General features: G+C 49.0%; 7 protein-coding genes across 16 annotated transcripts in view; 4 read left to right on the plus strand and 3 right to left on the minus strand.

The window, feature by feature from the left end:
- The first annotated feature begins 969 nt into the window (after nucleotides 1-969).
- On the plus strand, nucleotides 970-3,305 carry LOC136192826 (POU domain, class 3, transcription factor 4-like). Its single transcript, XM_065981559.1, has 2 exons — nucleotides 970-1,434; nucleotides 1,489-3,305. The coding sequence occupies exon 2, from the start codon at nucleotides 1,677-1,679 to the stop codon at nucleotides 2,976-2,978; it is 1,302 nt and encodes a 433-aa protein (XP_065837631.1). The 5' UTR covers nucleotides 970-1,434; nucleotides 1,489-1,676; the 3' UTR covers nucleotides 2,979-3,305.
- Nucleotides 3,306-3,726: 421 nt separating this feature from the next.
- Nucleotides 3,727-8,360, plus strand: LOC136192821 (uncharacterized). 2 transcript variants are annotated; one of them, XM_065981536.1, is made up of 22 exons: nucleotides 3,727-3,861; nucleotides 3,910-3,965; nucleotides 4,033-4,088; nucleotides 4,142-4,205; nucleotides 4,381-4,540; nucleotides 4,609-4,746; nucleotides 5,056-5,112; nucleotides 5,517-5,587; nucleotides 5,741-5,773; nucleotides 5,948-5,979; nucleotides 6,403-6,451; nucleotides 6,515-6,623; nucleotides 6,681-6,734; nucleotides 6,796-6,855; nucleotides 6,906-7,010; nucleotides 7,067-7,182; nucleotides 7,247-7,342; nucleotides 7,399-7,476; nucleotides 7,536-7,601; nucleotides 7,656-7,793; nucleotides 7,853-7,923; nucleotides 7,989-8,360. In XM_065981536.1, the coding sequence occupies exons 1-22, from the start codon at nucleotides 3,855-3,857 to the stop codon at nucleotides 8,194-8,196; spliced, it is 1,824 nt and encodes a 607-aa protein (XP_065837608.1). In that variant the 5' UTR covers nucleotides 3,727-3,854; the 3' UTR covers nucleotides 8,197-8,360. The 2 variants fall into 2 exon arrangements, with proteins under 2 accessions (XP_065837608.1, XP_065837609.1); XM_065981537.1 differs by lacking the exons at nucleotides 3,727-3,861; nucleotides 3,910-3,965; nucleotides 4,033-4,088 and having other exon boundaries at nucleotides 4,202-4,323.
- A 148-nt stretch (nucleotides 8,361-8,508) lies between these two features.
- LOC136192825 (AFG1-like ATPase) lies at nucleotides 8,509-14,007 on the plus strand. 8 transcript variants are annotated; one of them, XM_065981551.1, is made up of 20 exons: nucleotides 8,509-8,644; nucleotides 8,697-8,875; nucleotides 8,960-9,035; nucleotides 9,084-9,185; nucleotides 9,245-9,360; nucleotides 9,420-9,519; nucleotides 9,568-9,626; nucleotides 9,674-9,722; nucleotides 9,777-9,816; nucleotides 9,864-10,035; nucleotides 10,087-10,227; nucleotides 10,280-10,402; nucleotides 10,454-10,714; nucleotides 10,766-11,220; nucleotides 11,348-11,540; nucleotides 11,596-11,725; nucleotides 11,773-12,099; nucleotides 12,165-13,139; nucleotides 13,191-13,350; nucleotides 13,467-14,007. In XM_065981551.1, exons 1-13 carry the CDS (start codon nucleotides 8,509-8,511, stop codon nucleotides 10,604-10,606), a joined length of 1,446 nt encoding a protein of 481 aa, XP_065837623.1. In that variant the 3' UTR covers nucleotides 10,607-10,714; nucleotides 10,766-11,220; nucleotides 11,348-11,540; nucleotides 11,596-11,725; nucleotides 11,773-12,099; nucleotides 12,165-13,139; nucleotides 13,191-13,350; nucleotides 13,467-14,007. The 8 variants fall into 8 exon arrangements, with proteins under 8 accessions (XP_065837623.1, XP_065837625.1, XP_065837622.1 ...); XM_065981553.1 differs by having other exon boundaries at nucleotides 11,348-11,742; nucleotides 11,796-12,099; XM_065981550.1 differs by having other exon boundaries at nucleotides 11,348-11,725.
- Nucleotides 10,553-12,180, minus strand: LOC136192828 (osteopetrosis-associated transmembrane protein 1-like). 2 transcript variants are annotated; one of them, XM_065981563.1, is made up of 8 exons: nucleotides 12,125-12,180; nucleotides 11,968-12,072; nucleotides 11,823-11,908; nucleotides 11,474-11,714; nucleotides 11,339-11,421; nucleotides 11,059-11,205; nucleotides 10,747-11,005; nucleotides 10,553-10,690 (listed from the first exon to the last, which is right to left on the minus strand). In XM_065981563.1, the coding sequence occupies exons 2-8, from the start codon at nucleotides 11,993-11,995 to the stop codon at nucleotides 10,656-10,658; spliced, it is 879 nt and encodes a 292-aa protein (XP_065837635.1). In that variant the 5' UTR covers nucleotides 11,996-12,072; nucleotides 12,125-12,180; the 3' UTR covers nucleotides 10,553-10,655. The 2 variants fall into 2 exon arrangements, with proteins under 2 accessions (XP_065837635.1, XP_065837634.1); XM_065981562.1 differs by lacking the exon at nucleotides 12,125-12,180 and having other exon boundaries at nucleotides 11,968-12,116.
- On the minus strand, nucleotides 12,254-15,323 carry LOC136192822 (cytochrome b-245 heavy chain-like). Its single transcript, XM_065981538.1, has 20 exons — nucleotides 15,236-15,323; nucleotides 15,075-15,170; nucleotides 14,903-15,013; nucleotides 14,745-14,829; nucleotides 14,573-14,682; nucleotides 14,489-14,516; nucleotides 14,398-14,444; nucleotides 14,312-14,337; nucleotides 14,177-14,257; nucleotides 13,894-14,119; nucleotides 13,753-13,845; nucleotides 13,632-13,703; nucleotides 13,513-13,575; nucleotides 13,406-13,460; nucleotides 13,273-13,342; nucleotides 13,183-13,219; nucleotides 13,038-13,120; nucleotides 12,790-12,982; nucleotides 12,604-12,728; nucleotides 12,254-12,542 (listed from the first exon to the last, which is right to left on the minus strand). Exons 1-20 carry the CDS (start codon nucleotides 15,278-15,280, stop codon nucleotides 12,413-12,415), a joined length of 1,776 nt encoding a protein of 591 aa, XP_065837610.1. The 5' UTR covers nucleotides 15,281-15,323; the 3' UTR covers nucleotides 12,254-12,412.
- Nucleotides 15,324-15,543: 220 nt separating this feature from the next.
- Nucleotides 15,544-16,249, minus strand: LOC136192642 (uncharacterized). The gene has a single exon (XM_065981318.1). It carries the CDS (start codon nucleotides 16,233-16,235, stop codon nucleotides 15,657-15,659), a length of 579 nt encoding a protein of 192 aa, XP_065837390.1. The 5' UTR covers nucleotides 16,236-16,249; the 3' UTR covers nucleotides 15,544-15,656.
- A 1-nt stretch (nucleotide 16,250) lies between these two features.
- LOC136192641 (eIF-2-alpha kinase GCN2-like) overlaps nucleotides 16,251-19,521 on the plus strand; it is a gene marked incomplete in the record, with an annotated part of 8,037 nt that continues 4,766 nt past the window's right edge. The window contains 18 exon segments of the mRNA XM_065981317.1: nucleotides 16,251-16,390; nucleotides 16,440-16,570; nucleotides 16,625-16,727; nucleotides 16,784-16,993; nucleotides 17,049-17,148; nucleotides 17,200-17,345; nucleotides 17,410-17,520; nucleotides 17,574-17,645; nucleotides 17,704-17,784; nucleotides 17,835-17,899; nucleotides 17,964-18,084; nucleotides 18,142-18,239; nucleotides 18,293-18,468; nucleotides 18,529-18,677; nucleotides 18,725-18,861; nucleotides 18,916-19,309; nucleotides 19,367-19,429; nucleotides 19,489-19,521. Coding sequence (XP_065837389.1) covers nucleotides 16,289-16,390; nucleotides 16,440-16,570; nucleotides 16,625-16,727; nucleotides 16,784-16,993; nucleotides 17,049-17,148; nucleotides 17,200-17,345; nucleotides 17,410-17,520; nucleotides 17,574-17,645; nucleotides 17,704-17,784; nucleotides 17,835-17,899; nucleotides 17,964-18,084; nucleotides 18,142-18,239; nucleotides 18,293-18,468; nucleotides 18,529-18,677; nucleotides 18,725-18,861; nucleotides 18,916-19,309; nucleotides 19,367-19,429; nucleotides 19,489-19,521 — 2,292 coding nt within the window.

The raw sequence follows: 19,521 nt of genomic DNA on the forward strand, positions 1-19,521 counted from the left end.
CCTCGCTGAAAAGCAAAATGCTCCGCAGCGCTCATCGTTCTCCCAGTGTCAACGGCCTCTAGGCCCGTTGTCGTTCGTTTCTATATATACTTTGCAGCTGGAGGGGACCCGTTGGTTTATTCAACGCGCTCTCTGAGCCAGCTGGAGAATGACGCGCGTTGTGGAGCAATAATGGCGACGTGCGGGATTCTGCAGGGCAGCCTCTAATTTTGGCAAACGCTGATAACGCCGCTTAGGGGAATGTTGATGTTCGAGGCAATCACGCTTCTACGATATGTTTACGATACCGGTTTTATAGTGTTTGCACGAGCGCACGGATACAGGAATAGATGCATAGAGTAGTCACTGCAAGAACGATCGCCCCTTCCCTCGCCTGGACTCTCCTCCACCTGGCGTGGTTATCCATCAGGAAGTGGGGCGTGACGAGGGACCAAGGCGTGCGATCGTCTAACGGTGGGTCCACCGGAATGCAGATGACGATCTGGGCCGCGTGAGTGGCCGGCTTCCTCCCCGGTTAGATCCGGACCTCGTGTAGGTGGAATAGCTCATCACTATGCAGTACGAATTGCTCTCGCGCGTCGCTTTTGTCGCGCGAGGAATCGCGCGGCGGCTCTAGATTCTCGGCGGCGCGAGGGGGGCGAAAACGAGCGAGCACGCGACCGGACGCGTTGGCTGCGCTCTATTGTTATGCAGGGAGACGAATGCGTGGTTCGGGGTGCCGTGCATAATATCGGACGACCGAAGGCGCAGAACGACGGAGCGAGCGGATTCCCTTTGTTCTCGCTGAGAAAGGCGAAGCACGACGGTTTGTTTACTTACGAACGCGGCGTGTCTACGCTAGGATAACGATCGATGCACGTGACTCGATCGCTAATTTCATTTATTAATCGACTCCTTGCCACCTGCAGTTTGGATTCCTCTGCGGCTCGAATGTCAACAGAGGCAAAACTAATCGACCACCCACCGAAGCGGTGCGATCCGTTGGGCGGGTGGGTCCCATCGAAACGCCCGTTTTCTCGCTTCGAACATTTCTCGATCGTCGTGCAAATTCGTTTGCCAAACGAACGAGAGGCGCAAATTTATGCTAAAGTTAGTCAAATGCTGGTTTCGTGTATCACAGCACGCGAAATTTGCATGTGTAAATGACCACTGGAGCTCGTTCTACGACGATTAGAGTCCCGGTTTTCTGCACATGATAAACACGACATGTTACAAATTATACGAACGAACAGGCGTATCGTCGATCGTTTTGATCGAGCTGATTGTATCGGTGACGAAGGAGGGGGGGAAAACCGATCGGTCTGTCACAAGGGCGACGAGAAAGCCGCAGGTGGGGCCGGTTCGTCGGGTGTCGTCTCCGTTGCGTAGGGCCTGATTGACGCTGAGCGCTCATTCGCTGGCGAGCGTATAGCGATAAACCAATTACCGCTCTCGGTAATAAATGACTGGTCGAGCGTACACGTGAATTTGCATATTTGTATACATTAGGCGAGTAAAGTGCCGCCGTGAGCCAATCATCTGCCTTTGACATCATCGTGTTACACGCCACACCGCAAAGGCAACGGGAGGCGGGGGCATCGGTTGCGCGAGCTCGCGTTCAAAACTCGATTTGTTCGGACGACTCGCTTCATTCCTCGTTATCATATCGGAGAGAGAAGCTCTCCGCGTCCCCAACGATGCTCGAGATGGCTTCTCAGGACATTTATCGACCCGCGCTGCCCCCAACGCCTTCACCGCACGTCGCAAATATTTATTCACCGCGCTCGACGAAGGCGACGACCTTCGCCGACTATTCGTCGTTCGCTCCCCACGCAAATTTCGCCGCCGCCACCGGCTCTCTCTATCCGACCTTTTCGCCGTGGCCGTCAACGTCGACGCCCGCCGGTCATCAAACGACAGCGGGCGCCGTTGCCAGTCCGACGGTCCGATCGCCAGCTACACCTCAACAACTTGCCATGCCACATCAGATGATGGACTCTATGGCGGCGGCTCAGGTAATGGGCGTCAATCCGTCGTTCATGTCCCCGCACGATCATCGATTTCGAGCCGCCGCTCAATCGTGGATGAATCCGGCGGCGGCCGCTGCTGCCGCCGCGTCCCAAAACGCCTTTCCCCACCACGGAACTCCCGCTACCGTTGCCGCCGCCGCCGCCGCAGCGCACGGTCAACCCGTTCACGTCATCAGTCAAGTTCCGACTAGCGTCGGAGACGATCAGCATTCGGTTCCGTGCAGCATCGGCGGCGGTGTCGCGCAACCGTACGCTCGCGTCAGCTCCGGCGGAATGGGCGGCCCGGGCGCCGTTGCGACCGTCACAGCCGCCTCCGCTGCCGCCGCCGCCGATCAAGGCAATCAACCGACGCCGAGCGAATTGGAGCAGTTCGCGAAGATGTTCAAGCAGAAGCGCATCAAATTGGGCTTCACGCAGGCGGACGTCGGGCAAGCGTTGACCGACTACGGCAATCCGTTCAGTCAGACGACGATATGTCGTTTCGAGGCGTTGCAGTTGAGTTTCAAGAACATGGTCAAATTGCGACCGCTGCTTCATCGGTGGCTCGAGGACGCCGAGAACAATTCGGTCGGACAGCGAGTCGGCGAGAAGATACAGGTGAAGAAGCGAAAGAAGCGCACGTCGATCGAATCGTCGACGAAAGGTCTTCTCGAGAAGCACTTCATCGTTCATCCGAAACCGTCGGCGCAGGAAATCAACCATTTGGCGGGGCAACTTAATCTCGAAAAGGAAGTCATTCGAGTCTGGTTCTGCAATCGACGTCAAAAGGAGAAGCGAAGTCATTCGGAGTGCGACGTCAAGGATTCGGTCGTCGTCGGCGGCGGCGGCATCGCCGTGAGCGCTTCGGGCGCCGGCGGCGGCGGGGTTCCCTGTTGGAGTCCGTCGAACGCGTCCATTCTCTCCTACGGCATGCCGCCGTCGACGACGTCCCTAAAAAGCGATCCGTCGCAAATGGAGCGCACTGCTTAGGGGGGAGGGAGAAGCCACCTCTCAGTGGTTTGAAAAAGAACTGACACTCTCGCATATCTACCTATCATCTGTATGTCTATCTGTCTGACCACCATCACCACCAACGAACTGGATTATTTGGATAAACTTTTTTCTCACGCTGGACCTAATGCTATCTCTCCCCCTATACTAACACTTAGTCCAGAAACGTCGAGTTTCTGAGGAATCTGCCACATTTTATATATATTATTGATATTATTCTTGTTATTTTTATGCCAAGCAGAGTATCTTTGCAGTTCTCACTATATATCTATATCTATATATATAAAAAGAGAATTCTGACTCCCAGTTGTGATCGGCGCGCGAGGGGAAAAAAACGCGGTAGCGAGGGCGCGCGAGGACACGTCATCCTGTAATGTGTTTTCTTTCTTTCCGCAACTGCCGCCTACCGCCCCAGCTCGCTGCCGCCGCCGCCGCCGCGAGACCGCCTCCGCTGGGTCGCGTGCTTTCGATAATTACCAATAACGCGTGCAAGGATTCTACTGTTTGCAGAACTGAATGAGATGGCTTGTAGTAGTTTACATGTCATTTGCATACGACTTGTGCGCGCGGGCTTGTTTTTGTTTCGCGTGCTTGGGCGAAGCGAATTCCTGCCGGAAATGCCTGCGGTTTTGCCTAATGTCGTAAATTCATAATGAATGGAGTAACCGAATCGGGAGCTCATGTCACGAGTTGTGCGACCATAACAAGGCTCCCTGCTCGGCTTCAATAGTCGATAGCCCAAGCCTTCGGGCAATTGGTCCGTTTATTAGATTCCAGGTGGAAACATACGGGTTGTCTGACGTCATCGATGTGACATCACCACTACCCCCCGTCTCCGTGCGTTTTTCAGGGAAAATGGCAGGTAAGGCCGCGTTCTGGACCGCTTATTGGCATTTCGAGAATTCCGTAGGCACAGCGGAAGTCTGCCTAAGCTGTAAACGAAAGTACCGGTCGTGTACGTGCAAGGTAAATCCGTTTTCGCTTTCTACAGTCGTAGCAGAGAAGCGAAGCACCGAACGCTTTCTTATTTCAGCACTGCGGACTATGCGGAACGCAGTTTCACACAGCAGTCGGCTTCGTACGACAAAGGTACGGGTGAGACGACGCATAAGAGAGAGGCGACGTCATACTCGGATCTAAAGGTCACATTGCCGGACGTGCGGCAACGCAATCTGTTCCCATTGCTACACGTCAGGTGGACAAAAGGTAGGGATCCTATCCGAGCAGTGTACCACCACGTACGTTTAGTAGCGAGTCATTATGCACACAAGGACATGATTTATGATGATTATATTTGATGCGACGTTCGTTGCTCAACTAAACTGTAGTACAGTACCGAGTACCAATCTTCTTCTTTTCTCTATCTTCATCTTTTGTGAAGATTTGCAATGTGTGTCGACGAGAGCAGAAGAAGGCGACATTGCAAATGCGTCAGCGACTATCGATGCGTTTGGACACGGAAGACGATTCTAATGACGGCAACGGCGGGGGCGGCGACGACGACGACGACGACGATGACGACGACGATGACAGCGACGGGGGTATAGCCCTAAGGAGATGAGCTCATCTCCATTCTCTTTCTCTTGCACAAAATCAGCGGGTGGTTAAGTGACAGGAAAGCAGCGACGAAGTTTTTTGGGAAGAGGCGGCGGCGGCCGAGATCTTATGCCCGACGACATGGCGAGCGTGGCGGCGTCGCTTTCCGTCGCTCAAAAGCGGTCGCTTCTTGTGAAGGCAGCCAAACAAGGTGCTCCATCTATTAGAGCCCAGCCCGTAGTTCATTTTCTCTAGTTTTCATACAAATCTGTTCAAATAGGGGCGCCTAGTGTAGGTCTTTCCCCTCTTAGTTTTGCATTGCGTAGTTTCTCCATCGATTCATTCCCTATACAGCATATAGCAGGCCTTACTCGCTTCCCACATTCAGAATGCATGAGATGCACGATAGCGAGGGATTCTCCCTCTCCTTCTCCTCCTCGTACGTCGCACGCGCGCGTGCATGGTCCTCTCCGCCGTCACACTTTTTTTCTTCTCATCTTTTTTCTTTTGCGGCTCGTAGGCGACCACCATGTCATCGTGACATTGCTGGAGGCCGGCTCTGACGTCGATTCGGCGGGTGAGGAGTCGTTGTGCGGGCGCGTGTTGATGCAGGTGGCGTTCATCTCGTTTGCCGCCACCTGCCCCCTCTCCCCTAGCGGGCCTCGCTACCGCACGGGAAATAATAGGACCCGGGTAGGAGTTCCTTCCCGCACTTTCGTCGGATCCCGTCGCAATTCCGCGGTCGCGAGCCGTGCGATAGCACTGTTTATGTTATTCTTGCGTCGAAATGGCCTGGGCACATCGACTAATGAGCAGGCCGCGATTTTATGCATGAGGAGGCCCCTTTTATTGAGATTCGATTTCGATCTCGCGTATGCATGGGGTGGGGGCGCGGAGAGAAAGAGAGAGGAAAGCTGGTCGAAAAATCTGCATGCTGCAGCTTCCTAATGGGGTTATACACTGATGGGATTTCGCGAACAGATGCGATTGGGAACACGAGTCTAATCTGCGCCGCTGAACGGGCTCACCTCGCCTGCTTGGTTTTGCTCTTGGTAAGAAAAATCGCCTGTACGTGGCTTCGCCTGTATACGCAGCCGATTCTATAATAAGACGCTCGCACATTGCTCGAGGTCCTATGCACGAACGAACACTTGTACTGATGCCGTTCTCTCGGTCTCTTATCTATTCCTCCCTTCCCTTTGCAGGAACGCGGAGCAAATATTCAAGCGAGGAACAACGTAAGTTGCTTGCAATGCGCTCCCCTTTTATTATTGTTCGATATTGGGGTTGGACGAGGCGATGAGAACGTCGCCAGTCGATTTGACCTCTGAGTTTACCCAGGGCCTGTGTCATCGTCTCTTGCTGGGCTTCGTTCTCTGTGCGCTCTAATTCGATTTCGTTTCTTTGTTTAGCTTGGCTGGACGGCGCTGCATGCTTTGGCTCGGTAAGGCACGCGGCGTCGACGTTGATCCGCGCGCGCGTCGCCTCCAAAATTTAAGCTTCCCCCCTTTCCTCCCTTTTTTTTCGCGCGCGCGCGCACGGCGCGCGGGCCGGGTCTTCGATTGCGATCGCGTGTCGGTCTAAATACGATCCTCCATGTACTGTATACTCAGTTTAATTTGCGGTTGGAGCAGATGATGGACGCGATGTACAATTGGAATCCGGAGACGGTCCGGTCGTTAATAAAATGCCACCTTGATAGTGCAATTGGCTCCGCGCTCGCGAAGCCCCATGGGAGTAATATGATTGAACGCGTGCGTCATTTTTCCCCGACCCTCGCGTCCTCGCCGATTCCTTTAATTGTGACCGACCTCACCGCCCAATGAATTCCAATTGTTCGAAAAGATGGTCTGACGTACGTCTTTAGCAATGCCGGCACTGTCAATCACGTGGAATGTCTCGACTATCTCATCCAAGCGAGTGTTTTTCTTTTTCGTTTCGTACACCGAAACGGGAAAACGGAACTATGCGTTTTCTAGATGGGTTCCGACGTCTTTGCTGAAGACGACGAACATAGGACGCCGTATGATGTCGCGTGCAAGTTCAGTCGAATTTCTGATGTGATCGATTGCCTGGGCGTTGCGCAGGGTGAGCCGAATCGCTTGCGTAGTCGCTTTTCTTTTATTTCGAGTACTTTCTTTTCAGCTCGACGTGCAATTGATAATTTGGAAGCGTGCGTTGCAAGTGGAAGCTTTTCGAGTACGTACGGCGGGGACGCCCGTCGTTTTTTTTTTCGCGTGTGAGTGCGTGCTGGGTGCAGATTTGAAAAGGAGACAAGATATCGAGAAGTGGATCGACGCTCTTGTGAGAATGCGGTCAAGTACGTTTAACCAGAGCTGTCTCCGCGCACTGACTCAGCCGATTCTGCAGATACTCTTTTCAAGGAAAACGACGCGACTGCATCAAACAACCTGCAGCATCACTCCTTCGCATCACCGTCAAGAGAGACGGATTCACAGCCGAGCTCGTTGTCTGGTCAGTCTTAGTGGCAAGACTTTCTTTAGAAGTAAAGTAGTCCACGATCTCTTCAGACGTAATTGAAGGCAAGAGATCGAAATCGCGAAGCACAGAGATTTTGAACGCTGCCGAAGCCGACCACGTCGATCGCACGATCGAAGCGGGTGAACGGGACCGAAAAATGATCTCGGTTTGTCGATCGCTCGTTGACGATCGCTCTTTCTCATTTTTTTTCCCCGGGTCTTTACGTAAAGGAATTGGCTCTGAAAGTCGAAGAGCTATCGAGAAAGAACGACGAGGTGGAAACGCAGTGTCGGACGCTAGTCCAAACAATTGGAAAGATAACTGCGGTTTGAAACATTCAACGATCTTCCGTAAATAGCGTCCGAGTGGCATGTTTGCTCAGGCGCACCAAAAGGAAAAGCAACAATGGAACGAAAGCATGACAACGTTGTCAAGAGAGAAAGAAATTACCGTGAAAAAGGTGAATGGAGTATCGAAAACCGAAGGGCTCTCGATCATGGGTGGCATTTTGCTGCGTAGACGGAGGCAATGTATCTCAATCGAATCGCCAAAATCGAAGAGGATAGTCGTCGATTTTTGGAGAAGGTGACCGTCTTTTATTCGCCCTTTCCTTTATTTCTAAGCATATCTCGCGCGCAGGCGAAGAGACAGATCGAAGAGATGGACATGGAGAGGTGCGACCTGCTTCACCTGCAGCAGAATTTCAACTTGACGTGGGTTCCCGACGAGCTCGTGCATTTCTGCGCCAACTCCAAGTGTTCAAAAGCTTTTACGGCGGTAAGAACGTCCGGAAGGGAGTCCGCTGATTGGTCGTCAACGTTGGTGCCTTCGTATAGACGCGAAGGCGACACCACTGCCGCTGCTGCGGGCGCGTGTTCTGTTCCGGCTGCTCAGGCCACCAGGCAGCGTACGAGAATTATCGCAACGCGTCGCGCAGGGGGTTAGGTCTTCATCCGCGCTTTGTTTCTGTAGTATTCCCGCGCTTGGCTACGATCGGGTCGTTCGAGTTTGCAACACTTGTTACGCGCTCGTCGACGATCTAGTGTCCGCCGTACCGATTCGGGAGCGTCCCGAGGGAGAAAGTACCGACGGCGAAGAATCGGATGTTGGAGGAGAGTCGTTTGAGCAGTCTGGCCTGTACAGATCTCAACGAAACTTAAAGGCTGGCGCTAGTAATTGATTTGGAAGTTTGCGGCTAGAAGACTGGGGACGGCGAGAAATTTCCACGAGAGAACTCTACTATAAGTAACGATAAGATCGCAGAGGGGCGACAATCGTGTGTGGTTTTCTGTAATTGGTCTGTCTTTGTTTTGGAAGTTGGCACCACGCAGTATGACCGCGAAACTGACCCAGGTAGAGTTAGTTTCCATTTCCGGATTGACGCGTGTCAGGGATCAGTACTATATAACTCTATGTATTGAAAAGAAGAAAAAGCTGGAACGAGAAGTGACGTTGGTCGACGTGAGCCCCCCACGGAAACAAAGTGTAGTACATGAGCGGATATGGCCCTAAACGTTTGTGTGATATCAATGCATCGATGACATCGGTTCTTCGTGGCGTTCGCCTGTCCAAATTCCGAATCTTCAGCGTACGCCGTGCCGTCGTACGCTTGTCGAATGCGAGTGCAAGTGCGAAAAGCAACTCGAATATGACTCGTATCAGTCCAAAACGCACTCTTAGTCGCCGAATCGACGCAAACGAGCAACGGCCCGTCCGTCGCCTATAGAAATCTCGTCCAAAGCGGTCGACTCGATCACGACGACCAACAGAGAGCCGTCGTCGATCGATTGGAAGCGCTTCACGGGCAATTGAATGGATACACGGCACCCGTCTCAACAGGCTCGAACATCATTAGAAAGGCACATAAGAGCCTATATACATAATTACATATATATATATACATACATATATATATATATATTTATTTTGAATGGATTTCTCAGTGGTTGAAGATTTCCACTCGATCCACTCCGCCCAAGGGTCTTTACATATACGGAGGCGTCGGTCAGATGATATTATGTATACACGTGTACTGGGTTCATATGTATATGAATTTCTGTGTTCAAGGGTCTGGGAAGACTATGCTGATGGACATGTTCTTTGATAGTGCCGATGTGCGACTCAAGCAACGGTCGCATTTCAATGCGTTCATGTTGGACGTTCATTCGAGTGAGCATTGCTCTGTTTTTTTTCCTGTTCTCCGAATGGGAAAGACGCGTCGACGTTAGAAATTCACGAGTGCAAGCAAAGTCTTCCTCGTCACGTGCGACAGTTCGATCCGATTCCGCTCGTTGCCGACGAACTGAGTCGACGCGCCAATTTGCTCTGTTTTGACGAATTCCAGGTATTTTTTTTGTTTAGTGCTACTAGACGAGAAGAGAAGACGGGTCTTTCGCGAGCTAGGTCACCGACATAGCAGATGCTATGATATTGAAGCGATTATTCACGTGTCTATTTGAGAATGGCGTCGTAATGGTAGCCACGTCGAATCGACCACCTGAAGGTGCTACGCACACTTCCGTATGCAAAAAAGCCTTATGTATGGGGACAGATCTTTACAAGCAGGGATTGCAGAGAAGCAATTTTTTGCCGTTTATTGATATTCTTAAGGTCTGTATTAGTCAGCATCTACTCTGACTAATATTGACGATTTTTAGACTTATTGTAATGTTGTAGCGTTAGACGGCGCCAAGGACTATCGAACGGGTACTTGAAACGAATGAAAGAGGTCTTGAATAAATAGCTCCCATTTATGTGTAGATCAGCTTCGTTATCCAAAGTCTGGCCACGTTTATCTAAGGCACGTGCGCTGCTCCTTTAGAGACGTACGTCATTTGTATCTCGCAGTCCTGACGACGCGTCGACGAATCGAAAGATGAACGAAATGTTTGAAGAGATGTGTCGCAGTCAGTCCGGGCAGATTCGGCCGATTAGTCTTCGATTTCTCGGTAGAGAATTGCGCGTCGCTAAAAGTTGCGGACGCATAGCCCAGTTCTCGTTCAACGAGATGTGCGTAGAGGTGCGCATTTCTTCTCCGTCCCAGGCGAATAATGATTGTTTTCTTTTTCAGCCAAGAAGTGCGGCTGATTATCTTCAAATCAGCAAGCAATTTCACACGATCTTTCTCAATGGCGTACCTCGAATGACCCTGAGTCAAAAGACGGCTGCCAGACGATTTATTACGATGATCGACACGTTTTATGACAATCAAGTAAGAGATATGAACGCAAACGTCTTGTTTCCATTTATACTCGTTCTACTAGGTTCGACTTGTCATGTCAGCAGAAGTAGGGCCCAATCATCTATTTCACGGCGACCCGCAAACGTTGCCAGAAAAGGACAGATCAGACAACCAAATGCTCATGGAAGACCTTGGACTAACAAAGGCAAGAAGAAATGAATTGGGGTAAAGATCTCGATAACGATTTGTTTCAAAGGATCAAGCGGCCGAGATGAGCATTTTTACTGGAGCCGAAGAGGTATTCGCGTTTGAGCGGACAGTGTCGAGACTAGCGGAAATGCAAACGAAACAATACTGGAATCAACGACTGCAAGTGTTAGATGACAAAAATCACAACGTCTCAGCATAATAAACTAAACTGTGTCATAAAAGTTCTTCTCTGCCGGATAGAGAGACATCTAGATTGACGTGGAGAACTCCGCTTCGGTTAGATCTAACGTACGGAGGAACGGTGAAGGTTTGTAGGCTCGAAATTAAAACGTTGTTTACCTTCGTTTGCACTTTTCAGCTGCTCGCTAGCCGGGGTCTGGCCTCGCGGATTGGGAGAAGCGGGAGGAGGCGAAGCGTGATTCGCCCTGCCTTTCTGTCCAGACCGATATTGCCGTTGGTCTTTGACGTGGAATAGGTACGTCGTCACGTAGAAGACGAGAGGAAGAGAAAGAACGACCGAACAGATGATGGCGATCACCAAAGTCTGCTTGTTGATTTCGCTACACTTCGTACTCCAACGTCGCAGCGTTGAGTTCATCTACGGGCAGAGAAACGATGAACGACAAAGCCTTTGAAGTTCAGTCGACGTACGTGGCCTGCTACGTCGGCACACACTTTGGCTGGATTGCTGCCAAAGTGGTCATTATAGAAACTGTTCAGGTTTGAAAACTTTTTGTAGCAAGTGGAGCATCTGCTGGAATTTGTAGGAGGCGAAGTGGCAACCAGAGACTCCAGAGACTTAGAGAGAAAAAGGTAATGAATAGATACAGTACATCTTTTGGTGGGTGGGTGTAGAGAAATCACTAGATTGAGTGTTTGAGAGATGTTCTCAACACTTTGATTAGTTTCTCTACACCCCCCTCTGACTCACTTTGTTCAGCCAGCAATCTTCAAACTCATATTCCAAAGCAAAGAACTGTTTTACCAAAGGAGCCCGCTTTGTGTTGTGACAATCTAAGCAGAAACGATTGTTCCACTTCACGAATTTCCACCCCCTACCCAGCACCTTCACACTGCGCCTTCTTCCACAAATTCACGCCAAACTTATAAACCTCGTTGACTACGCCTACTAGGTCACCGTGCAGTAGATCGTCATTGCATTCGCTCGCATTCTTGATTTTCTCGTAGGCCGCATCGAGCCGGCGATAATGGGACACGCACGATTCACAGAAGCAGACGGGTTTCGTGTGAACGAACACGCACGTTGTGAAATTGCCCGTCGCAGTCGAAAACGCGTCGAGGAGAGACTGCAGAGAACGTAATGTAGAAGTTAAAGTAAGCGTTGGTATTTAGCACAAAGTATAGTTTCTTAGAGCTGCACCTCACAGTGGCGCTCTTTACCATTATTCACTGACCTGACAGGACGCGGTGTCGGGATCGGCTTGCGTCGCGCAGACCGTCGCGGCTGAGAACGAGTGAGACGAGGGAATCGTTGCAGCACCTGTAGATCAAAATGAGCAGAGACGTCTCGGAAAGAATCTGTGAGATCGTCCTAATCACCGATGAGAAGCACAAGCAGGGAAATCATTTCGAACGGCAACGAAAAGGCAGAGGTTTGTTGTGGTCTAGCGCGCGTTCGGTCTACGGCTTTTCCTGCGTAATCGCCTTGAATCGTGTCAAGCCTCATTGCTGGTGAGTCACTTCGTATCTTCATTACCTTTTAACACTGTTCTAAAGCGGCTTTGTTACTTTTTCAGCAGAAAGAAGCTAAATAGGAAAAGTTTGTTATGTTTACCGTGCGTTAGCGCCAAGATTTTCAGCCGCCTCACGGCCGTCGCTCACACACTACGACTCCAAGAAGATATATTTAGAACAATAAAAGCGAGACAGGTGATCTGTTCTACACGTCAACAAACTACAGCCAACGGACGAGTGCCAAAGAAAAAGCTCTACGGTTTAGCACACAAACAATTAATTGACTTTCATTCATCCGCCGATCATCGTCTTAGAAGTTCTCTTTATTGTAGAAGAAGCGAGCTCCGTCGGTGCCGGTTGCATCCGAATACTCGTTGCACATCTTGTGCAAAACGCCGGACAACACTTTGGGACCGCAGAAAAACACGCCCATGTCGACACTGAGAAAAGAGAAAGAAGTCACGTGACGACGACGACGGGGTTTCCACTTGGCATATGTACCCGGGATGACGACGTCCGAGTTCGGCGAATATGTTGTCCCAATGGGGGCGACCGTAGTTCGTCTTTTGCTGGAGTCCCGTGATGATGTCGCCCTCTTCGTCCTCTTTCATGTAAATTTCGCGAGCCTGAAAAACGGACGAGACTACGTCATGTCTCTCCATCACTTTTTATTTTCGCCTTCTCTACCATCTTTGGATCCCATCCTCTGGTTAGGTAGATGTGGTATTCGAGAAAATCCGTCGTGCCTCTTTCGAGCATCTGTTCCTCCAAATGCTGAAGAAGGCTCTGGAACCACTCGAAGGCGCCCGTGTCGGGGCAAATCCAAAAGAAATAGACCTTCTTCAGCTTCATTGTCGTGTGAGGATCGAGAGACTGATACCTGGACGACAATGAAGACATGAGAAAGGTGAACGAAAAAGCATAGTGGCAATTACCAAAGCGATTTAAGCACCGACGCAAACGGAGTGACTCCGATACCAGCACCAATACCGATACCGACTTCATGTCTGAAAATATCCTATCAAGAACAAGTGACTGTACGTAGAATGATTATGTGCGTGTGCTTTTGAGATAGTGTACTTCACTAGGCGTTCCGAACGGTCCATCAATCAGAATTCTAAACGGAAGAACAGATGCGTGAGACGGAGACGACTGCTACGAAGTTCTTACACAGGCATTTCATATGCTTGCTTGAAATCGGCGTCTTTCACGCCCATACCACACCGCTTTGCGAGTTTCTCTGCGCAGGTGAGAGACTGCATGAAGCGATGCTCTAGGGATGGGCCTGTGCGTTTGAGCTCACCTGTCCAATCGCCTACTAGACGTATGTGCACGCTGAAATAATCCTCTTCTGGCGACTACAGACACAAAACGTGCAACTCCAAATAATTGAAGAATGAAACTTCTAACCGAAGTCAATGTGAAAGGATGCCACTCGAAGTAACGCACTTCTGGAGCGCTGACAAATACGTACTGAAGGTAAGAAGGAGACGTCAGCTGTAAAACTCAGAACGACTATGATTGTATACCTGTCCCGCTTCAGCGTGAAATCCTCTTTTCTTCATTTGAATTTCTAATACTTTTGACGGATGCGCAACGACCTAGACAAAGATTTATTATAGAAAATAAATCTTGGACCTGTTTTTTCACCTTGGTGACGACGACTTGCTGACAGCTGCGGTAGAAGCGAACAATTCGTTCCAAAAAGTACAAAAACAATGGGCCAATGACCCACTTCCACGTCTACGGAAAAGAGGGTTTCAATCTTACTGCAGTCTGCACCGCGCGTACCTGTGCTCCTCCTGCGGCTACTGTAGCATTTCCGAGCGCGCAATAGCTAACGAGGTCGCCATTTTTATTGCCTTTTATGACACTTATGTTGTTGTAGTCAGATAGATCACTGTAGTCTCCTGAGTGAAATGCATAGCACACTAATGGATCTTGAAGGGTATCGTCGTTTTCGTCTGGATTGTTTGCGTTGTATACTCCTGGATTTGTTTGGCCCTTTACGAGCCCCCTAACACGATGAACATTCATTTGTGTGAGTATTGTATGCGCTTTTAGAAACCCTCACTGGACACCGTGAGCAATGAGACAGCCAAAGAAAATGACAAAGAGGTGATGAGTGTACCAGAAGATTTCAAAGTAAGATCGCCTATAAACCCCCGAGGAATTTTTCCCACTGAAAAATTTGCACTTATGTTTGTACCTCATGACTTCAATAGAAGATGTAACCTGTAAGCAATTCAATCTTATTCGATAAAGAAGAGCAAACGTTGATTACGCTACATGTACCATTAAAAATAGGACAATGATGATGACATGGCCAGTTACTCCAGCAACTGCAAGACAAGTTAGCAATTGAAACGTGTCCTTACGAACCGACCTGTTGTGAACATGACTTTAATCCCGTCCTATTCAGAATCAAACAAAACGGTTCGTTCGTTTAGAAAAATAGAGAATTTCTAACTGTTTCGCCATCAGCAACGGGATTGAGATCACTCGGAACTGCATTCATCACCTCCTTTCCAGCAGTCAAAAAGAAGAGATAATTGAACATGTGCGCTCCGGTATGCAATGCTAAAAAACACGGCCGCATTTCTCGTGTGGGGAGACCGTAAAAGACTCCTGTTGCCCTTTACCCGTGTGAAAGACAACCGCCCAGGCAACCAGCTTGTGAAACGTCAAATTCTTGTCTAATATCCGACGTACAGATCTCGGGGTGCACTACGACAGATTAAGATAGGGAGCGAATTCCACACGGGCACACGCCCATCCGCCCTAACGTTTCTCCGCTTACCCTGCAAGAGCCGCGCATCATCGAGATCAAATTTCGGCACACCGGTATCAAGATCAGCATGCAATTGAAATTTAGACAGGCTGCGCTGCCTCGAGCAACGGCCAGCGCCGACTAAAAAAGCGCAAACGACCGGATGCAAGACGAAACCGACAAAATCGGGTCGTTCTCTTACCCCGAGAATTTTTCTCAGATAATAGTATTTTATGCCCAACTCGAATCGGTAGTGGAAGCCGAAATAGAGCCCGATATTTGCTCCTAGCCACAAGAACTGAGGGAGGGTGTCGTGAGTAGGGTGGAAACGAAGGACAACGATCGCGCGTACAGTACACGAACCATAAAAAGCCACTTCGGGCCTTCGTTGAACAGCCAGCTCGGCATTGTTCGACTAAAAGGACGTTTACCAAGCGCAAAGATCAAACAGAATACGGGACTGCAGGTGTGACTCTTACTCTTCGTTGAGACAGAGACACAGAAACGAATGATTATGAATATGCCAATCAATCAATGAATACCTGTTCGTGCTAGTTTTTCAGGATAACGTTTACTGTCAATTGAGCGACAGGGTGCAATATGTATAGAATATGACGGTATCTTCGAAACAGCACAGAAATGCAGCGACCTAATCTCAAATACTAGTAGCCTCACGTTGTTATAATCGATCTATTTTCTTAGATGGTTCGTTCAAGAAGAACTCCAAAGCCAATTACTACTACTGTACTACCATCCCAGTGTAAAAAAAGTCGTCCTCTATATTCTAATAGTGCGAACGTGCAGGAAAAAACGATCTTCTATTTTCCCATGCGTATCTCCCGAACCAAACAGTGAGCGCAAGTCCGCCGCCGAGCGCGCTCGCAAACAGAACGGCGCGCGGACCCGACGTGCATTTGAAGAGAAGACCCGTACAGATTGCACTGCCAACCGAATTATAGATGTCGTCTTGACCGTCGCGCGCCTTGATTGCGAGCCCGTCGATGCAACTGTACATGACGGCGAGAACGGCGAGGTTGTTCGCGACGAAGGGCCCCCTTCGGGTCAATGCGTTCAAGACGCTATTGACGCGCAATTTCAACGTTCTTCCCTCGCGACTGCGAAGGCCTTGGTAGAGACCCCACGTTCCGCCGACCGATAAGCCCGTCAGATAGGACGTGCCCGTGCGAAGGAACAGTTTCTCGTTCACCGAGCGCTGTTTCGTCGATTCGGCGGTGAAGACGAACTCCTCTTCTTTGCCCCACAACGACGGATCGATGTTGATGGCGTAAGGTGAGAGATTGAGCCCCGATTGGGGCGAAAGCGATACAGACATGGTCGGATCGGACGCCGAGTAGTCGCCCATGATCACGTTCACGTGTGTGATGCAATTTGGTGCCCGGATAGGCATGCCGCAGCATGGAGTTGGAGAAGGAGGACTTGAGAGATCGGCAGGAGAACGAGGTGGAAGCGTTGAAGGCAATTTTTGCAGACGATTTCGAAGACATTCGCGAGAACGAGGTTGGCAAGATCTGTGCAGCAGCTCGACGTGATAGAACACTTCGTCTAGGGATCGGAATCGCCCGTTGTACTGCTTCACTTGGCTCGTCAGTCGGAATTAGAGACAGCGCAGGAAGGATCTAGTCATAATTTGGCGTCGCTGGATCTCACTGTTCGATTTCCTCCCGAATATCCAAACAAGTGCCATGGACACTCTTTTATACAAAAAAATTGATTAATAATGTTTTTTTGCAGAATACCTGAACTGAGTGTGACCAAAATAGTAGGTGTTCCTCTGAAAAAGAAGAAGGGATTAGAGGCTGACTTGAAGAAGCTGGCTCGCAGCAAAATTGGAGAAGTAAGAGAGAGAGGCACGCGATGCAATATTGGTCTATTATCAAGCTTTTGTTTTAGGAAATGATTTTTGATTTGGTTCAGCATGTGAACGATTTTTTGTCTGAATACAAAACGCCTTCGTCTCTTTGTCTCTACGATCAAATGGTGCAGAAGAGGAAGGACGAGGAGGAGGAAGAACGATTGAAACAAGAAAGAAAACTCGAAGAAGAGAAGAGACGCATTGACAAGGCAATTAGCCAGAGAGAAGAAGAAATGAAGATGAAAAAGGTTTGCAATAACGAACAAAGTAGAAATAAGGAGCTTTGAGAAGGGCATCTCTAAGGTCGAAGACGTCGTAAAGGACGGCAAATCTGTACACTTTGCTGATCAGATAGACACCTACGAGAGTCAGTCGAAAGTGATGCAGTTAGGAACGTGTTTGAGTAAGCCGATAATTTCATATTTATATATTTTTTATTTGATGAGGATTACAGGTAAAAAGGATAGCACGTCAGAGTCGCTCGTATTTGTGGGAATGACCGGCAACGGCGACTTGGTTGCAGTTCGAATATGGGAATTTCAGTGCAAAAGTGCAAAGAAGGGTGGCACAGATCAAATCGTCAGTAGAAGACTCAAACAGGTGAGAGCGCATCTATTCAGTGTTCCTAATACTACTTAGTACTACTACTTTCTGTTCGACGAAGATTTCAGGTGTAGAACAGGAGCTTCATTCGCTCAAAGACCTCGATCATCCCAACTTAGTTAGATATGTTGACATGAGCTCTAGTTGCGACATGGACATTATTACTACTAAGGTCTGTCTGTGCAAGTTGGTTCAAAAGCCGTTGTACGTGTCTTTGACTTTTAGGTCGTCACTCAATATGTTCAAGGTATCACCCTGTCCGGAATGCTCAGTCAGGAATGTCCACTTTCCCATGCTGTAAAAGAGAGAAAAACAGCGTTCCTATTATGAAGCGGCTATAGTGCAATTGTTTCAGATTGTACGACAGTATGCGGAACGGCTTTTGCAGGCTCTTTCCTACTTGCACAAAAGAGGAGTCATTCACAAGGACATCGGCGTAAACAAGACTATTCGGACATAGTTTAAAAAAGGAAACGTGCTGTTTAGCTCTCTAACGTCTTCGTCGATAAAAATGGTAGCGTTAGATTAGCAAATTTTAGCATTCACAAGAGGTGAGACGTTTTTGTACTGTAACTAACCTAGTGGCTGCTTTACTTAGCTCTTCATTGATTGTAGATTGGCGGATTTGTACAGTGTGAATCAGGGCAAGGTAGAAGGCGAAGTACTAGAAGGTGCCGGCAAAACGAATCTTCCAAACGTGACCGGAACTGGCAAGAAAGGCGACGTGCTGAAATTGGTAGTTTGGCATATCCAGCCTTACTATTTGATGCTTGAGGCTACTGTTGTTATTAAGGGTCAGGTCATCCTATCTCTTGCTCTCGGAAAACGAGTTATGTATCCTTGTTCAATTCCTGACTCCCTACCGCTCGTACTCCAAGACTTTCTACAGAAGTAGTATTTATTGCTTCGCTCAGCGGAGACAGCTGTAAGCGTTCTCGGTTTAGAATGTTGAAAAGGGAGGAGCGAGATCGATTGTCAGCCAAAGATCTTCTTCAGCATCCTTTCATTCAGTCGACTCCTTCCGTCTTGGTGCCTTCACAACGACCGGACGAAAACGAAGCTCTGCCCGTTCCCGCTTCCGAGATTCATTCGAATCCAATTTTGGAGCCACCAAAGAAAGGTAGCACCACGAGCCTAATCCTTATAAGATCAAATGTTTCCATCTTTTTTTTGTGTGCAGTTAAAGAACCTACATCGTCTTCATCTCCTCCGCCAATGGCTATTTCTTACTTGGAAAAAGCGGGATTTTCTTCTTCAACATCTCGTCTTCTTTCTGATTTCAACATTCAAGAAGAACTTGGATCAGGCGCCTTTGGAATCGTCTGGAAGGTGGGGAACGGCAGTGAACGCGTCCAATCTAACAGATTTATCAACAGGTGCAAAACAAGCTTGATAGCTGCATTTATGCAATCAAAAAAGTCCTGCTGAGCAGTCGTCGAAATGACGCGCGAACGAAGAAGATAGTGCGGGAAGTGGAACTCTTGTCGAGGCTAAACCACGAAAACGTTGTCAGGTAAGCACTTGGAAGGTAGGAAATAAGAACGTCGGCGAATTTTCTCGCTACTAGATATTATAATTCGTGGATCGAGACTGAAACGAATCAATCGGAGGAGAAATCGCTTGACGACGAAATGACGAGTGACGAGGAAGAGAAGCTCAGTGCTAATCACGATGAATCGTCGTTCGCTGCGAGAAACCGCGCTAGTTTCAACAGTGGCTCCGGCGATTTTATCGCATTTCAACGAGGCGGATATTCCGACGGTTTAGAGCTGAGTTTTGGAGGCTCGACGAGCAGCTCCGAGCAGCTATTCGACGAAGACACCAAAGACATTCTTGATGCTCAATCGTCGTCGTCGTCGTCGGGCAGCGAAAGCGATACTAGCGATGAAGATTTGGACGTGATATTTGAAGCCAGCGAATCTGGAAGACTTCCTTTGAAAGCATTGAATTCCAGTGCCGAGGTAAACTTCCTTTTTTTTTCTAAAGCAAAGAAGTTTTGAATGAGGTGGTTACAACAGGACGAAGATGACGCGGGACCAAATAGAAATTCCTCAAATTTAACGCCCTATCTATACATTCAGGTACTGCGATGTCACACGTTTCTGGCACCCGTTAGATTGAGACTGCTTTTGCTTTACAGATGGAATTCTGTGAAAACAATACGTTGAGGGAT

The sequence above is a fragment of the Oscarella lobularis genome, chromosome 11 (genome assembly GCF_947507565.1).
Source record: "Oscarella lobularis chromosome 11, ooOscLobu1.1, whole genome shotgun sequence".
NCBI classification, from domain to species: Eukaryota; Metazoa; Porifera; class Homoscleromorpha; order Homosclerophorida; family Oscarellidae; genus Oscarella; species Oscarella lobularis.